This window comes from Protopterus annectens, chromosome 1.part1 (assembly GCF_019279795.1).
Source record: "Protopterus annectens isolate FY-2018-M chromosome 1.part1, PAN1.0, whole genome shotgun sequence".
In the NCBI taxonomy this organism is placed as follows: Eukaryota; Metazoa; Chordata; order Ceratodontiformes; family Protopteridae; genus Protopterus; species Protopterus annectens.
Genome location: NC_056726.1, coordinates 1206697889 through 1206714573, shown reverse-complemented (window position 1 = coordinate 1206714573; position 16685 = coordinate 1206697889). Strand labels below are relative to the sequence as shown.

General features: G+C 44.9%; 1 protein-coding gene across 4 annotated transcripts in view; it reads right to left on the bottom strand.

Moving 5' to 3' along the window:
• Nucleotides 1–16685, bottom strand: part of LOC122809252 (myosin-10-like) — a 3714157-nt gene that overhangs the window by 1147981 nt on the left and 2549491 nt on the right. For all 4 annotated transcript variants that reach the window (XM_044080584.1, XM_044080595.1, XM_044080606.1 and 1 more), the window contains one exon: nucleotides 10863–11000. In XM_044080584.1, the coding sequence (XP_043936519.1) occupies nucleotides 10863–11000 (138 nt within the window). The remainder of the gene's footprint in view (nucleotides 1–10862; nucleotides 11001–16685) is intronic.

Below are 16685 nucleotides of genomic sequence, written 5' to 3'. Positions count from 1 at the left end.
TGAGACACAATATTCGGAACCCATTTGTCTTGGGTGATTGTTTGCCAGTTTTGAGAAAAAAAGTGCTAGTTTTCCCCCTAAGGGGGCTGCCAAAAGGGAAGTGCTTGGTGTACGAAGGGGGAAGTCATTGGGACTGTTTCCTGTAAGGTTGAGACTTGTCCTCACCTCCTTTTGGGGTTGAGGTGCCCCACTGTCGTTGTCTGCTTGAGCCTTGGGGTTGAGTTCTGCCTCTTGGGCGTCTGTATCTGCCTCTCTGTGGCCTGTCTGACACTGGAAAGGACCAATTCTTTGTTGGCTAATTTCTGCTAAATCGAGGTGGCTGTACCTGTAAGAAATATTTGACTGTTTGCAAAGATTTAGCTTTATCCTCCATTTTCTTTAATACCTCTTCTGCCTTAACACCAAACAAGGTATCATGCTGTAAAGGAGCATCCAATAATTTTGCCTTAACATGATCAGGTAAACTTTGTTCTTTTAACCAAGCATGTCTTCGAATCACAGAACCTGTAACTGTGGCTCTACAAGAGGCCTCTAAAGAATCAAAACCACATTGCAGAGTATGTTTTCCCACCTGTTCAACTGCATGCAATAAATCCTGCATTTCTTTACAGTAAGGAGCTTCTGAGCTTGCAAGCATTTTCTGTTTTTAACTGAGCCATTAAATATTGTTGGTACTTAAGCATGTGAAACTGGCAATTTAAAGCCCTTACTGCGAAAGTTGCAGAAGTGTAAACTTTCTTCCCCCATCTATCCAGTGCTCTAGAATCTCTGTCAGAGGGTGCTGGATTTTTTGCAATGGAAGCCTTAACCCCTTTTGGACCCTGGGAAATAGTTTCTGGATCAGCAGAAGGGTTTTTATAAAGAAACTTGTGAGAGTCAGGGACGCTATAATACCTATCTGGCTTGGCTGGTGCAGGGGGCAAAGAATCAGGAGATAAGCTGGATTCAGAGAACACATCATTCACAATACACAATATCTAGCACAGGCGGAATAGCCAGGGGCCTGTGCTGAGGCAATAAAAGGAAATCCCTGAGCCTTTTCTTGGATTCTGAATAATCCTGACTTTCCCAATGGAAATGCTCCCTCATGGTATGTAAAGTTTCCCCAAAAGAACAATCCTCAGGAGGAGAGGCTGAAGGGATAGATTCTTCAGCATCGGAGTCCTCATAGGGGGGTAGAGAGTATCCCTGGTCTGAAGAGGAATCAGAGGAAATGGAAACCTGATCACAGGAATCATAGTCTGTATCCTGCGTAGGCCTTTTCTCAGGAGGGGGATGGGAACCTCTGATTAGAGTAATGAGGTCTTCGGCCATTTTAAGCATCTGTTTCTTAGGCATGGAGGACTGTCCAGGAGAATGCTGTACTTGCTTCTTTGTTTTTAATGGTGTTTTTGTCTTGGCTGTTGCTTTAATGGTAAGTTGTGAAGGTCTGAAAACACCCTCAGAAGCCGATGCCTGCTCAGCGGCTCTGGACCCATCTGAGGGATTAGTTTCCATAGGCCCAATACCTTGAGTTTCCAGAGGCCTAGTTGTCTCCACGTGGGAGTCGGAGGCGGCCTGTGGCTCTGAGGTAGTGGGTGTCAGGGGCTGCGAAAGCACCTCACTGAGAACCGGCGAACCGGCGACTGGCCTAGAAGAGGATTCGTCGTCGGTTTTGGACCTCGGATGCCTGTCTTTATCCTTGTCTTTGCGTTTTTTCAGAATTGTGGTCGTCGGCTGATCCGACGGCATAGTATAATTGAACCTTCGGCCAAAGTAGTGCAAAGCAAAATCAAAACGTCGTTTTATAGAGCGTTTTTTAAATCTAGCAAAAAACGACAACTAGTGACGTCGTGATCAGGGCCTAGGCATGGAATACAGTAAGAGTGGAAGTCCTTATGAGGTATTTGCTTCCCACAAGAAATACAATTATTAACTTTTTCTGACATCGGTCTGAGGCAAGAAAAAAGTTTCCCCAATGGGGTACTTAGCTTTATTGAAGACTTCGGATCTGAAATTCGACTTCGAAAATCTCAGGAGTCGGCCGACCGGCACTTGCGAACTGCTTCTGCTTCGGGCACCGCGTGGCAAGAAAGACTGAAGAAAATGGCGTTGGATGCATCTTATATACCCTGGCGCACTGACGTCAGGGAAGAAGCGACAGCAACCGATGCCGGACCAAGACTTTGGAACTCTGGCCGACTGCGGGACCGCCTGACGGCAGGACAATCTGAGTGTAATGAATGCAGCAGTGTAACACGATGAACATCTGATAGTGCATGTAGCCTGCTTTGAAGCGTAGGTATCTTCTGCAAGACTCCCTGATAGGGATATGCAGGCATGCTTCTTTTAAGTCTAGTGTTGCCAACCATGCATCTCTGGCTAGCATAGGAAGCAGCTGGTGAAGAGTCAGCATCTTGAATTTTGGAATCACCAGAAAGGTATTTAGAGTAGACAGGTCCAGGATAGGATGCCATGTATTGCCTTTTCTGGGTACCAGGAAAAGTCTTGAGTAGAAACCTTGTCCCTTTTCCTCTTCTGGTACCAACTGAATAGCCCCCATGCTTAAGAGAGAGAGTACTTGATTTTGGGCCTCTGCCCACTGATTTGGGGGTAGATCTGGCCAGCCGCTTGGTATTGGAAAGGTGTGGAAGTGAAATCTGTATCCTTGGGACACTATATTTAAAACCCATTTGTCCTGGGTAATGAGTTCCCAGTTTTTGGCCTGCAGACCAATCTTTCTGCCTAAAGGAGCATTCAATTGGGAAGTGCTTGGAAGTTTTAAAAACAAGTCATTGGGACAGTTTTCCATAGGGGGTAGTCTTACTACTCCCTGCTTTGGGTGTGGAAACCCCCCACTGCTTAGTCTTGTGTGTCTCCTGGGACTGAAACCTGGGGTTTTTGCTGTGTCTGGGTTTGGCTTGAGAAGACCTGGAAGGGGCTGGAAAGGAGAGGGCCAGTGCCTACTAAATCTTGGAGGCTGAACTTGTAAGAAATCTTTAACAGTTTGCATACATTTAGCTTTATCCTCCATCTTTTTAAGAACTTCCTCAGCCTTGTTGCCAAAAAGGCGGTCCTGATTTAAGGGAGCATCCAACAATTTAGCTTTAACATGATCAGACAAAGACTGCTCCTTAAGCCAAGCATGCCTTCAGAGCATAGAGCCAGTAACAGCAGCCCTGCAAGAGGCCTCTAATGAATCAAATCCACATTGCAAAGTATGTTTTCCAACCTGTTCAGCAGAATGCATTAAATCCTGTAATTCTTTATTTTCCGCACAGTCAGGAATCAACATCATTTTCTGTTTAAGCAATCCAATAACATGTTGCTGATACTTTAACATATGAAACTGGCAGTTTAAAGCCCTAATGGCCAAGGTTGCAGAATTGTAAACCTTCTTACCCCATCTATCCAGCTCCCTGGAGTCTCTATCAGAAGGGGTAAGACTTTTAGCAGTAGAACCCTTAATGCCCTTGGGTCTCTGTGAAATAGTCTCTGGATCTGCAATAGGATTTTTAAAAAAGAACTTGTGTGAATCAGGAACTCTGTAATATCTGTCAGGTTTTCTGGGAGCAGGAGGCAAAGAATCAGGAGCCAAACTAGATTCCGAAAAAGCATCATCAACAATGTCTAGTACAGGAGGAATACCTAAAGGTCTATGCTGTGGCAGGAGTAAAAAATCCCTAAGCCTCTTTTTTGAATCAGAAAAATCCTGGCTTTCCAGTGGAAATGCTCTCTTAGAGTATGTAAGGTTTCACCAAAAGAAAAATCCTCAGGAGGGGAAGCAGAGGGAATAGAGTCCTCTACATCAGAATCCTCATAAGTAGATAAGGGCAAATCCAGATCATCAGAAGAATCAGAAAAATCAGAATCCTGGTCAGAAGATTCATAAACAACTTCAGTTCTAGGTCTCTTAGAAGGGGGAGGCTGGCTTCCCCTGATTAGAGTTGTAAGATCTTCAGCCATTGTTATCATTTGGTTTTAGGCATAGAGGCCTGAGCATGCAGCCTGGGCATCAGTTTTTTAGGCATGGTTCGAGATTTACGCCTAAATGAAGGAGGAGGAGTCGGTTTAGTATGCAAGTCCAAAGGCCAGAATACACCCTCAGAAGCCAGTGCCTGCACAGCGGCTCCAGACCCATCCAAGGTAGAGACATCCACAGGTTCCATAGTTGAAGCATCTCGCGGCATACCGGACTCCGAATGGGTCTCAGTAGAGGCCTGCTAAGCAGAAGTAGCGGGTATCATGGGCTGCAAAAGCGCCTCACCGAGTACCAGCGAACTGGCGACTGGCTTAGGAGAAGCATAGTCGGCAGTTTTGGACCTCGGCAGCTTGTCTCTGTCTTTATCTTTGTGTTTTTTCGGAATCCCAGTAGTCGGATGGCTAACCGACAACATTTCTGGATAATTAAACCGAGAACCGAAATATTTAGAGGCGAAAATATACTGACGACGGATAGTGCGCTGATTAAATAAAGCACAAAACCGACAGCAAGGTACGTCGTGGTCAGGGCCTAGCCAAGGAATACAGTACGAATGAAAATCTTTATGCGGTATTTGCTTTCTACAAGTAATGCAATTATTAACTTTTACTGACATCGGTAAGGAGCAAGAAAAAGTTTTCCCAACGGGGTACTTAGCTTTAGTTGAAGACTTCGGTTCTGAAACTCGAAAACGAAAATTTCAGGAGTCGGCCAACCGGCAGTTGCAAACTGCTTCTGCTTCGGGCACCGCACGGCAAGAAAGACTGATGTAATGGCATCGGCCGCATGTTTTATACCCCTAACGACCTGATGTCATGGAAGAAGGGACAGCAACCGACGCAGGACTCAAGACTTTGTTAATCAGGCTGACTGAGGGCTACTGCAAGCAGATAACCAAATGTAATGACTGCAACAGTGAAACACGAAGAACATCTACTCGGGTACCTACACCTTTGCCCAACGATTCTTGGAATTCATAAATTCCAACACTCTGGACCAACTAATCCATAGTTCCACCGGGGGCTCAAATATCCTAGATCTGGTCATTACCAACATGGGAGATCGATGCTCCACACCTGCTGTCACCCCTTTGTTGGTCAGGTCTGACCATAAGCTAATCAGTCTTGAAGCCCACATCCCACCCCCACCCCACAGTAGGGAAACCTCCATAAAAAAACTTCTCCAAAGCCAACTTCATGCTACTCAAGTCAAAAGTGACAAACTTCATGACACCCATGCAGACGGGAAATGAAAGCTCGACTACTGAATCCTACACTAAGGCACTGTATGAGCACATCCACTCGTGGATGAATCATGCCATTCCAAACAGAACCAAGACAGAAACTGTTGCAAAAAAGGGGAAAATCCCAGGATGCAAAAAACTCCATTACCAGCCTCAGTAAGAAGCTGAGATCCCTCATAAAATCCTCCAAAGCTAGTTAAGAAAATAAAATTGCCAAAGATTCCAAGAACACCCACAAGGCATTCTATAGTTATGTCAAGAATCTAAATGGCAATGCTCAGATCTGCTCTGAGCTACAACAGAATGGCATTAAATATACTGATCACAAGGATATTGCCAATATCATGGCAGATTGATTCAGTGCCAACCTCACCCCCCTCTCACCCATAAAGGGCCCATCTCAATACCAAAAGATTGCCAAATTCCGGTAATCACGGCCACAAAGGTAAAAATGCACTCTCCAAAGCTAAGAATACAGCATCCATAGGACCAGACGACATCCCGGGCTGTGTACTACATGAACTACAAAATGAACTGGCACCTCACCTAAGTGTCATGTTTAATCATAGCCTTACCTCAGACTTCGTGCCCAATGAGTGGTGCACAGCTATAGTTATCCCACTCCACAAGTGGGGATCCACCATGGATCCCAGGAACTATCGTTCCATCAGTCTGACAAGCCTGATCTGCAAAGCCATGGAACGCATTACCATGGAACTTATAAACAAAGACATTGGCAACTTTCAAACACTGGATCCCACCCAGTATGGTTTCATAAAGGGCCGATCTCGTCTCCTCAACCTGATTGACTTCTTCGAATCAGTCTCCAGAGCCGTGAACGAGGGTAAGGCGGTCCACACAGCCTATCTGGACCTCGCCAAGGCCTTCAACACCATCCCCCACCGTGGAATCATAGATAAACTTACTAAGCTGGGCATTAATCCCTATGTCACTCGATGGGTTGCCAAACGGCTTACTGACAGAACCCACACTGTAAAAGTAGCTGACTCAAAATCCAGCTCCAGACAAGTGACAAGCGGAGTACCTCAGGGTTCAGTCCTGGGACTGCTCTTGTTTGGCACTGACTTCTCTGAAGATGACTGCAAACCGGGAGCCATTATTGAATCCCCAAATTATGTGGATATTCTACAAAAGGGCCTTACAGCAACAGATGCTTGGTGCCAGAGCCATGGGCTCAAGCTCAATGCCAAGAAATATACAGTTATCCCCTTTGGGAAAAAACATGTACCCATGAATTACCACATAAGTGGTAGTACACTAAACACCGAAAGTGTGATAAGGGACTTAGGGACACAGGTGGACAGTTGTCTCACCTTCGATAACCACATAGCCACAACAGTCAGGAAATCCTTCTATGTGGCACACCTCATCACTAAGGGCTTTTCATCCAGAAAAAAAGAGGTCATTGTCCCACTGTACTCATCCCTCATTAGACCCATTATAGAATACAACGCCCTGTTTGGTATGTACCTCACAAGACATCTGCAACAACTGGAAAGGCACCAAATTACCTCACTAAAAGAATCACAGGCCTAAAGTAGATGCCCTATGCTGGCTGTCTAAAACAACTCCAGCTATACTCTGTCACATATTGCCTATTCAGAGGCGATCTCTGCTTAACATACAATGCCACGTCAAACCCAGTGCTGTTGGACATGCTACACTTAAAGAAATCCCAATCCATCACAGCCACATGCTCCAGGGATCTAAACCTGGTCATCACAATGAACAAAACATTCTGGAGGGATAGGTTCCTGACCCAGAGACTCCCCATATTGTGGAATAGACTGCCCATACATGTCAAGCTGAGCGCCTCTTTGGCCCTCTTCAAAAGGAACCTTGACGATTGGATGGGAGACAGGAAATTCACCCCGGGGATCACATCAGTCGCTCTGCTAGACAGGGGACCAGGGAAGTAAATATTCTGGGAAGAAATAGCCAGGGAATTGTTATGGCTAGGCTTGTATAGGCCCTAGGGCCAATAGCCTAGTACCAACCTATGAACCTGTAGGAATTGGTTGAGTCTTGACAGGCCTAGTATTGGCCACCATGTGCCTTCTTTAATCAGTACCAAGAAATGTCTGCAGTAAAATCCTCTTCCTTTTAAGTGTTCTGGTACCAGTACCACCGAGCCCTGAGCATACAGAACCTCTATCTGGGCTAATGTCTCTGTTTTATGGTTTGGTGGAATGTCTGGGAAGCCTGACGGTTTAAAGGGTTGACTGAATTTGAGCTTGCAACCGTTTGATATAACGCTTAGCACCCACTGGTCTGTAGTAATGAGAGCTCCGTTTTTGTGGACTAGTGATAGTGTTCCCCCTAGTTGGGAGGGGGGATTGCGGTAGGGAGTACCACAGATGAGTTATGGTTGATCCCTGCCAGGGTTTGTGGTTTTGAACCCCCTGGCCTAATTGGTTCTGAATGTCACTGCCTTTACCTTTGGTGCTGTCTTTGGCTCCTTTCTCTATGTGTCTTTCTTTGCCAAGCTATAGATTGGGAAGGAAAGGACCAATGCTTAATAGGACATTTTATGATGAAAAGTGGAGACTGGACTTGAAGAAAGTCCTTAATAGTCTGCATGGACTTGGCCTTATCCACCACTTTCTTGAGTAGAGCCTCAGCTTTGGGGCCAAAGAAAAAGTCCTTGTCCAAAGGGGTGTCTAGGAGGTTGGATATGACATGCTCTGGAAGGGACTGCTCCCTCAGCCAAGCATGTTTTCTGATGACAGAGCCTGTAGCTGCAGCTCTGCTGGAAACTTTCATTGCATCACAGCCACAGTGCAGGGAGTGCTTTGCTACCTGAGAAAAGGAATTAATTACAAAGTTCCAATAACTCTTTAGAGAGACTCCTGTTCTCTGTGCCCATCAGTTTCTGCTTCATCTGATCCAGAATAGTTTCTTGATATTTAACCATGCAAAACTGGCAATTCAAGGCCCTCATAGTGAGGGTAGCAAAGGCCCTACTTTCTTTACCTGTGGGCAAAGGATTTTTGGAAAAGCTGGCTTTGGCTCCCTCAGGGCCAGGGGTCACAACATCAAGGTCTACTACATGATTCTTGAAAAGATGTTTGTGTGAATCCAGAACCCTATAAAACCTGTCAGGCTTCCTAGGACCAGGAGGCAGGGAGTCTGGTTTTAAAGAGGAGTTCTGAAAACCATCGCCCACCACCTGTAAAACAGGATGTATGGCGAAGGATTTGTGTTCAGGGAGATTAAGAAATTCCCTAATTCTTTTCTTTGGTTGAGGGTAGTCTTGAGCTTCCCAGTGAAGTGCTCCCACAAGGTGTGCAGGGTTTCCCCAAAGGAAGTATCTTCTGGAGGGGGGCTGAGGTTCTCCTCTGAGTCAGAATTCCCAATGTAGGCAATGGAAACACCCTTTTCAAAGGTAGAATCTTCCTGGTCAGAATCATCATCTGGCTCAAAGGGGTCAGAAAGATCTTCTGGAGGGGTATCCCTTTTTCTTTTAGTTGGGGACGACTCAGAGAGGTTAGGTCTTCAGCAAAACTCACAAGATTGTGTTGATAAGACTGGAGCTGGAAGGAGCCGCTTTTTTATGAGTGGCCTTAGGCTTCAGTTTGAAGCTGATGTCCAGTGCAGAATGGGCACCTGGCTCCTATGGATGAAAAGTTGCTGCAATTTCCTGGCAGTGAGAAAAGCCATAGGTGGTCTTAGTGAGGTCATTGGAAGCTGTGACCTGCAAAGTGATCTCAGACCCAACCAGTGAACAGAGTCCTACAGCTTAAAAAAATGTTGAGGGACCAGAAGGCATACTGGACTCTGAATGGGTGTCCGTAGAGGCCGGCACCACCACCTTGGTCACCGAAAGGGGCTGCGAAAGTGCCTCATCTTCTTCATACATAAACCTAGGTGGACTGGCTGACAGTGAGTGGGTGTCATCCAAGACCCTAAGCCTCGGGTATTTTTCCTTATCTCTTTTTCACTTAGGGATATCTACTTTGGATCAACTGTCAGATGCCACAGGATGCGAACGTTCTAACAACTCACTAAGGTATCTAGCTAAAATCTCGGCCCTATGCTTAATGGTCCTGCTATTAAATCTGACACAAAAACGACAGTTGGGAATGTCATGTTCCAGGCCCAAGCAAGTCACACAAAAGGAGTGCAAGTCCTGGTGTGGAATCTGTTTGCCACAGGAGAGACAATTATTAACTTTCCCTGACATTAGTCAAAAGATACATAAAATGTTTCCCAATGGGGTACTTAGCTTTTTTGTAGTATTCTTTCTCTTGTGGGGAGTGACTGACACACTGACTGGTACTCTGCTTCAGGCTCTGACAGCAAGAAAGAACTGAGGTCATGGAGCTGGCCAGTTCCCCTTATAACCAAGCGTAGTGATGTTGGATAGGGCATCTGCCAGCTCTTAGAGGATGGAGATTTTTCTCCGGTAGTTGTGCCGGCCAGTTAGGACTGCAACAGTAAAACACGAAGAACATCATTGTTGATCTATGTGATCTTAAGTTTTGCAGCTGACAGATGATGGCAGTATGGTCTTCTAATTATTAGGAAGTAAAATGCATAATTTAATTAAGATTTTCTAACTTTGACTTTTCAGATACAGATCAGTGATGCAAGTCTGTGCATATGGTATTCTATGACTCTGAAGATTATCATATCAATATTAGCACTTTGCTTTAAAAAAATCAAAAGTCCATTGTATTTTACTGCCCGGTGACAAGTTTGTGTTTTCTTATTTTATATATTTTCGGGTGTGGCCATATAAAACATCCAGCTCTGTCTACATTTGGAAATTTCATGTAAGCTGACTTCCATTCCAGAGGTAAAGAGCTGACAGTGTGTGAACAAGCACTCTTCAATCTTGCTTAAGTTCTTTATAAAGCAGTTAAGAAATCTTTCTATTACTACGTGTGCTACAATGTAAAGAAAGTGGGTAAACTGACAGCTGAACACACACATCTATACTACAATGATACTTATGCGTTTAAAATGTTACTACAGCCTGATACCTGGATATAATTAGCACTTACACTGTAATGATAATAAGATGCTGAAGATGTTACTGTGATATAAAAGATGGATGCAGTAATTACCCATGCTATATTGACAATGTACAGTATGTCACACAGAAATGGCAGGAAAGCTAGAAGACAACTCTTCTTACCAGAGAGTGACATCCAATGGGCACCATGCATCATTATGTACAAATGTACATGTGTGGTGTGCATCATAACATATTAAAGAATGTATATGGGAGTGCACATACCCCATGATGTAAAAGCAAATTACTCTTCTAGAAGGGAAGATAGGTGGCAGCCTCAAGGTGAAGTGTTATTTCTCCAGATCCAAAAATGTTCCAAAACAAATTCTGATCAAGTGGGAAAAAGGCACCCCTGCAACCCAGACTTCCACTTCTGGAGTGACTCTTAACAGGTTGTAGTGGTACAAGAAAAGTGGGCAGAGGAAATACAAAGGACAGAGTGCCATCTTTGCAACACAGCTAGAATGCAGGGTGCAGATGGTAGGAGCAGTGGCCCTTATCCTCCAATAAACAAAAGATTACAGCATTTCAAAAGAGAGAACAATTTCACAATCTAATAGCAACCAAGAGATAAGTTTGAGCTTGGGGCATAATTCTAAAGTTTCTCTTTTGTACAGTACCTTGGAGAATTTTGAGTTCTGGTCTTCCAGAAGAAGGATGTCTTCCTCCATTTTCTTAAGTTTAGCTTCTGTTGTCACCTTCTCTAATTGTAGCTTCTGCCGGGCTGCTTCTTCCTCTTCAAGTTGTTCTTCCAGATCCTAGTTAAAAAACATAAAATACAGTTGTTATAACACTAAACACGGCCTACAGATTGTGTAAGTGAACAATCCTTTGCAACTCAAGCAGTGATCTGACTACGAAATAAACAAAAAAGCAATGACTTACAAAAGTAGCACAAAATTACTAGTAGTAAGAAAGTTTATGCTTTCATCACATGGCTAATGAACTGTCAATGAACAGGAAAGCTTAGCATTTTAGGTTCTAATAAATGTTAGCATTTGTACGAGATGCTTTGTTATTATTATTGTATGAAATGCTATATTATTATTGTATTATTATTATTATTATTATTACTATTACTACTCCTATCATAATTATTATTCATCCATCCACAACCGCTGTTCCCATTCTGGCACATGGGGCTGGGGCTATGATTATTATTATTATTTCATCTAGTATTTAATGAAGTTCCAAAGAGAGACACACTTACCACTTCACAGCAGAAGGCACTTGTTTATATCTGAAATAGCTAAAATGGGCAGAGCTGTGTGCCATGAGAGTAGTTATTATCACTGTCACGGGCAGCTCTCCACATCAAATGCTGGAACACCCTTTTAAATGAACTTTGTATCACATCATTACTAACTTTAATGGGTGCATTTGACAGCATTACGTTAGCTGATCTCAAAAGTCCAGCACATGAATTTAAAATCTAAAACTACTACAACTCTATCTTATCAAGGCAACTGCAGCTAGAAATGTAAGCTGCAGGAACAGCTATCCTAAAACATATCTGGGTTGCTCAAGTCGTCTTTATTCACCTTGAAACGTAAAGGCATTTAAGGTCTCAGACTTCTTCTAAGCTCCTAACATCATTCCCATTTCGATCTGCCTCAATTCACAAAACTAACTGTCACACTACCAAACAGTACCTCTTACTCTTCCACGATAAATGCTGTCTAGTTTATATCTATTCTCCATCTATGTTACCAGTTTGTTCCGGCAATAACGACACCTTCAAAATCATAAACTAAGATGTAACTGATGCACAAAAGAACAAAAAATAAGCTGTGGAATGCTGTAAATGTGGCATAGTTTGCAGTTATGATGCCTATTGGCAGACTATGTACTGATAAGATTCAGTCACAGGCATTTTGGTTTGAGTCTGTTTATTTGTTTATTGACTGATTGATATTTGATTGGTGGGAAAGTCGGACTGGGTAGGTGCTCACTTTCAGTGGAGGGCTGGGGAGAAAAAAATTGCAATATTCAAAATTAATACAAAAACGGTTTACTATTAAAAGTACGAAATTCAAAATAATTATGTACTTAATCTGCAGATTTACGACTGTTCAGTTAGTCGTAAATCTGCAGTAATTGCCGAAAATGTCAAATTCGACATTTTACGACAATTAACAACAATACCACCCTTGCTGTAAATCCCGACCTCTTAAAACTAACATCCTGTTTATGTAGGGGGGCAAGCTCCCTTACACATCCCTGTGGGGGGCTGCACCCCCCACACCCCCTAACTATAAATTCCAACTCCGAGATCGCACTAAAGTGAGGAAAGGGATCTATTTCCCTAACCAAACTGTACTGCGATCTCTGTACATCCCTTTGAACGCTTACATTTGTGAATGCACAGGACATTCGCAAATATAATGTTTGAACATTTGGAATGCACTCATATGAACTATTCGAACATCTGTAGTTCGAATAATTCATAGGCGCACATTCCGCAGTCAAGATATTAATAGTAAACCTACAAAACATCTATATTTTAAATAATTATACCAAATCAGACATAATGTGAAAATTTTAGTTATGTACTCACCATAACTTCAGATGTTTGGGATCCATCTCACCTACATTCTGACTGATGGGTTCGGAGCCGATCCCTCGGCTTCGACTCAGCACGCTTATGCTATAGAGCGAGGCCTCTAATTGGCTGAGCTATCTTTATCCCAGGATGCACCACCACTAATCCCCCAGATCTTGTTTGTCCGCATTCAAGCACACATGCACAGCTTGTTTATATAACATTGTTAGATGTTTCAAGATGAAACAACAGGATTCGGACCTTCTGATATCCTCTGATCTCCAAGGAAGGGGGAAGGAGGGTGGGTTATTAGAATGGCGAGATGGATCCCAAACATCTGAAGTTATGGTGAGTACATAACTAAAAGATGTTATGTGATCCTATCTCGCCTACATTCTGACTGATGGGACAGCGTCCTAGCACCTAAATCCCGGGTGGCTCATTGGAAAACACTCCTGAGCACTGTGGAACCAAATGAAGCTCGTCCTCTAGATGCCACATCTAATTTGTAGTGAGAAATGAAGGTGTGCGGGGAAGACCATGTAGCCGCAGCACAAATGTCACCAATAGCAAGCTTAGAATGAAATGCTACCGAAGTAGCCATAGCCCTTGTAGAATGAGCCTTGAAAGAGGTGGAAAGCTCTTTGTTAGAATAAATATAAGCTTGAGTAATACAGTCCCTGATCCATTTGGCAATAGTGACCTTTGTGACCGCGTTGCCCAATTTGTTTTCTGCAAAGGACACAAACAACTGATCTGTCTTCCTTGATTGTTTGGTCCTATCCAAATAAAAACGTAACTGCCTGTGGACATCTAGTGTGTGGAAAATAAACTCCGCTTTATTGGAGTATTTTGGGAAAAAAACTGGGAGCTCTAACGACTGTTGCAAGCATAAAGTAGAACAGACTTTAGGAACAAAAGAAGGATTTGGTCTGAGGGATACCCTGTCTGTATGAAAAACCAAGTACGGGGGTTTCACTGACAAAGCTTGAAGTTCTGAAACCCTTCTGGCTGAAGTAATCACCACTAGAAAGGCTGTCTTCCATGATAGAAACTTTAGATCACAGGTAGCTGCCGGTTCAAAGGGGAAAGAAGTCAAGGCACGTAATACTATATCTAGATCCCATGGAGGTGCAGGATGAGAAATCGGAGGTCTTAATAGAGCAGCACCTTTCAAGAAGGTCTTACACAACCTGTTGCTCATTAAAGGTGGGTCTATGGATTCATGAAAATTAGAAATCGCTGCCAATTGTATTTTGATGGTAGAAACAGAAGAGCCTTGGTTGAAAAGAGAGGTCAGGAATTTGAGTACTTCTGCCACGGGAGTAGAAATGGGGTCCAGGCCCCGGAGTTGAGCCCAGATAGCAAACCTTTTCCATTTGCTAGAATACAGTTTCTTCGTAGCAGACTTGTGGGCTGAAGACAATATGTGCACCACATCTGGATCCAGTGCATGTCTCCTGACTATGGTCGGAAGAGGAGGAGCCAGGCCGTCAATTTTAATGTGTGTAGGGACTGATGTAGTAGTCCCGACTGATGAATCAGTAGGTCTGGGACCTGGTCCAGGAACCATGGACCTTCCAGAGCATGTTTCCGAAGATAGGGAAACCAGACTTGACGAGGCCAGTAAGGAGCAATTAAGATCATCTTGCTCCCTAAGAGAGATGCCTTTTGAATTACCCTGGGTAGGAGAGGAACTGGAGGGAAGGCATAAAGCAGGCCGGTGGGCCAAGGGTGGACTAATGCGTCCATAGGGCTCTTCCCCGGAGCCGGGGTTAGGGAGAAAAATTCTTTGCACTTCGCATTCAGAGGAGTCGCGAAGAGGTCGCAGCACGGAACTCCCCATTCGCTGAAAATCTGCCTTGTAATAGTCATATTCAGAGACCATTCGTGAGGAGAGAGGATGGTTCTGCTCAAACTGTCGGCTATGACATTGGACTTGCCCGGTATGTGAGTAGCCACTAGGAAGCGTTTGGTCGAGACTGCCCATTTCCAAACTCTCATCGCTTCTCTGCAAAGAGGATAGGATCTGGTCCCTCCCTGTTTGTTCAGGTACGAGACAACTGACATGTTGTCTGAGTGAACAGCAATTACGCCCTGAGGGAGGTAATCGTGAAGGGCTTGAAGGGACAGGAGTACTGCCCTCATTTCTAGGATGTTGATGTGGAGAGGGGTCTCTTCCGGGTGCCATTTGCCCTGGACTGACCTGCCCAGGGAATGCCCCCCCCACCCCGTCTGGGAGGCGTCCGTGGTCAAAGTGGCCGCCGGAGGAGGAAGAACAAAGGGTCGTCCCTGATCCAAATTGGAGGACACTAGCCACCAGCGAAGGTCCCGTCTGCAAGATTCTGTGATCCATATTAGATGATTGAGAGGGAGTTCCTGAAAGGACCACTGAGTTGACAGAAGCCACTGGAGGATTCTCATGTGTAACCTTGCCAAGGGAACTAGCAGAACTGTGGCAGACATCGATCCCAATAGCTGTAGGACCATTCTGGCTGGGGCTTTGGACCTGGGGAGTAAGGCTCGAACCTGATTTTGTATGGTCTGAATTCTGTCTGCAGGTAGATAGACCTGCATCTGGTTTGAATCTATCTCTACCCCTATGAATCTTATTCTTTGAGATGGCCGTAACACAGACTTTGGCCAGTTGAAGGTGATTCCGAGGGAATTGCCCAGTGATGTTGTGGCTTGCAGGCTCCGTAGAAGTAGATGCTTGGAGGTGGCAGTTAGAAGCCAGTCGTCTAGGTACGGAAACACCTGGAATCCTAGACACTACTGCCAAGCATTTGGTGAACACCCTGGGGGGCTGTGGTGAGACCAAAGGGCAGTGCACGGAACTGAAAATGACTGCCTCCTAGGCTGAAGCGCAAGTGTCTCCTGGATGTTTGATGTATTTTGATATGGTAATACGCGTCCTTGAGGTCTATGGAGCACATCCAAACACCTTTCTCCAACAATGGGAGAATGGTTTGTAAAGTGACCATTCGGAACTTGGACTTCTTGACTGAACGGTTTAGGTTGCTTAGGTCCAAAATGGGCCTCAAGTCCCCGGTCTTTTTTGGCACCAAAAAGAATCTTGAGTAAGTCCCTAATCCGATCTGGTCTGCGGGGACCGGTTGGATGACTCCTTTTTGCAGCAGCTTTGAAATTTCTAAGGCTGCGGTATCCCGTTGACTGGGTTGCGGGTCCGGGATTCTTTTGGACTGAGGGGGGGGGGACAACAGAATGGGATGGAGTAACCTCCGGCGATAATTCGAAGCACCCATCGGTCCTGAGTGATCCCTTCCCAGGCCTTCAGGTGCTTCAAAAAACGACCCCCGACTGGCTCCGGAGCAGCACAGTCGGGCAATCCCTCAGGGACTATGAAAAGCTGAACAGCCACGAAAGGACTCGCGGTCTCCAGTGTTGCGGGGGCCTCTGCCGCCTCTGGGACGGCGTCTTCCTGATGAATTTCCCCCTCCTCTGCCTCTGGAGGGGGAACCTTCCTGCTGAGAGGGGTAAGACTTCTGCGATCTACGGAACCACATCTTCCCTCCTCTTTTAGCCTTGGGATAAGGCCGAAAGGGAGTGGAAAATCGTGCCCCTACGGCAGTCAGAGTCTTACCCTCCTGTTCACAGAGGGTAAGTGTGTCTTTCACCTTGGGCCCAAACAGAGAGGACCCATCAAAGGGGGCGTCAGCGAATGAAGACTTGAAGGCCTCTGCGAAATGACACAGGCGGAGCCAGGCTTGTCTCCGTAGAGCAATGCCTGTACCCGCCGCTCTACTCGCCTTGCTGATACGAAATGAGCCTCATGGACGAGTTCGGAATGGACGACATTGTAGCCAGCTGAGATCCAACCATCTGGGCCAGCTCCTCAGGCAGGTTACCTAAGAGGGTATCGGATAGCTCCTTAATCAGA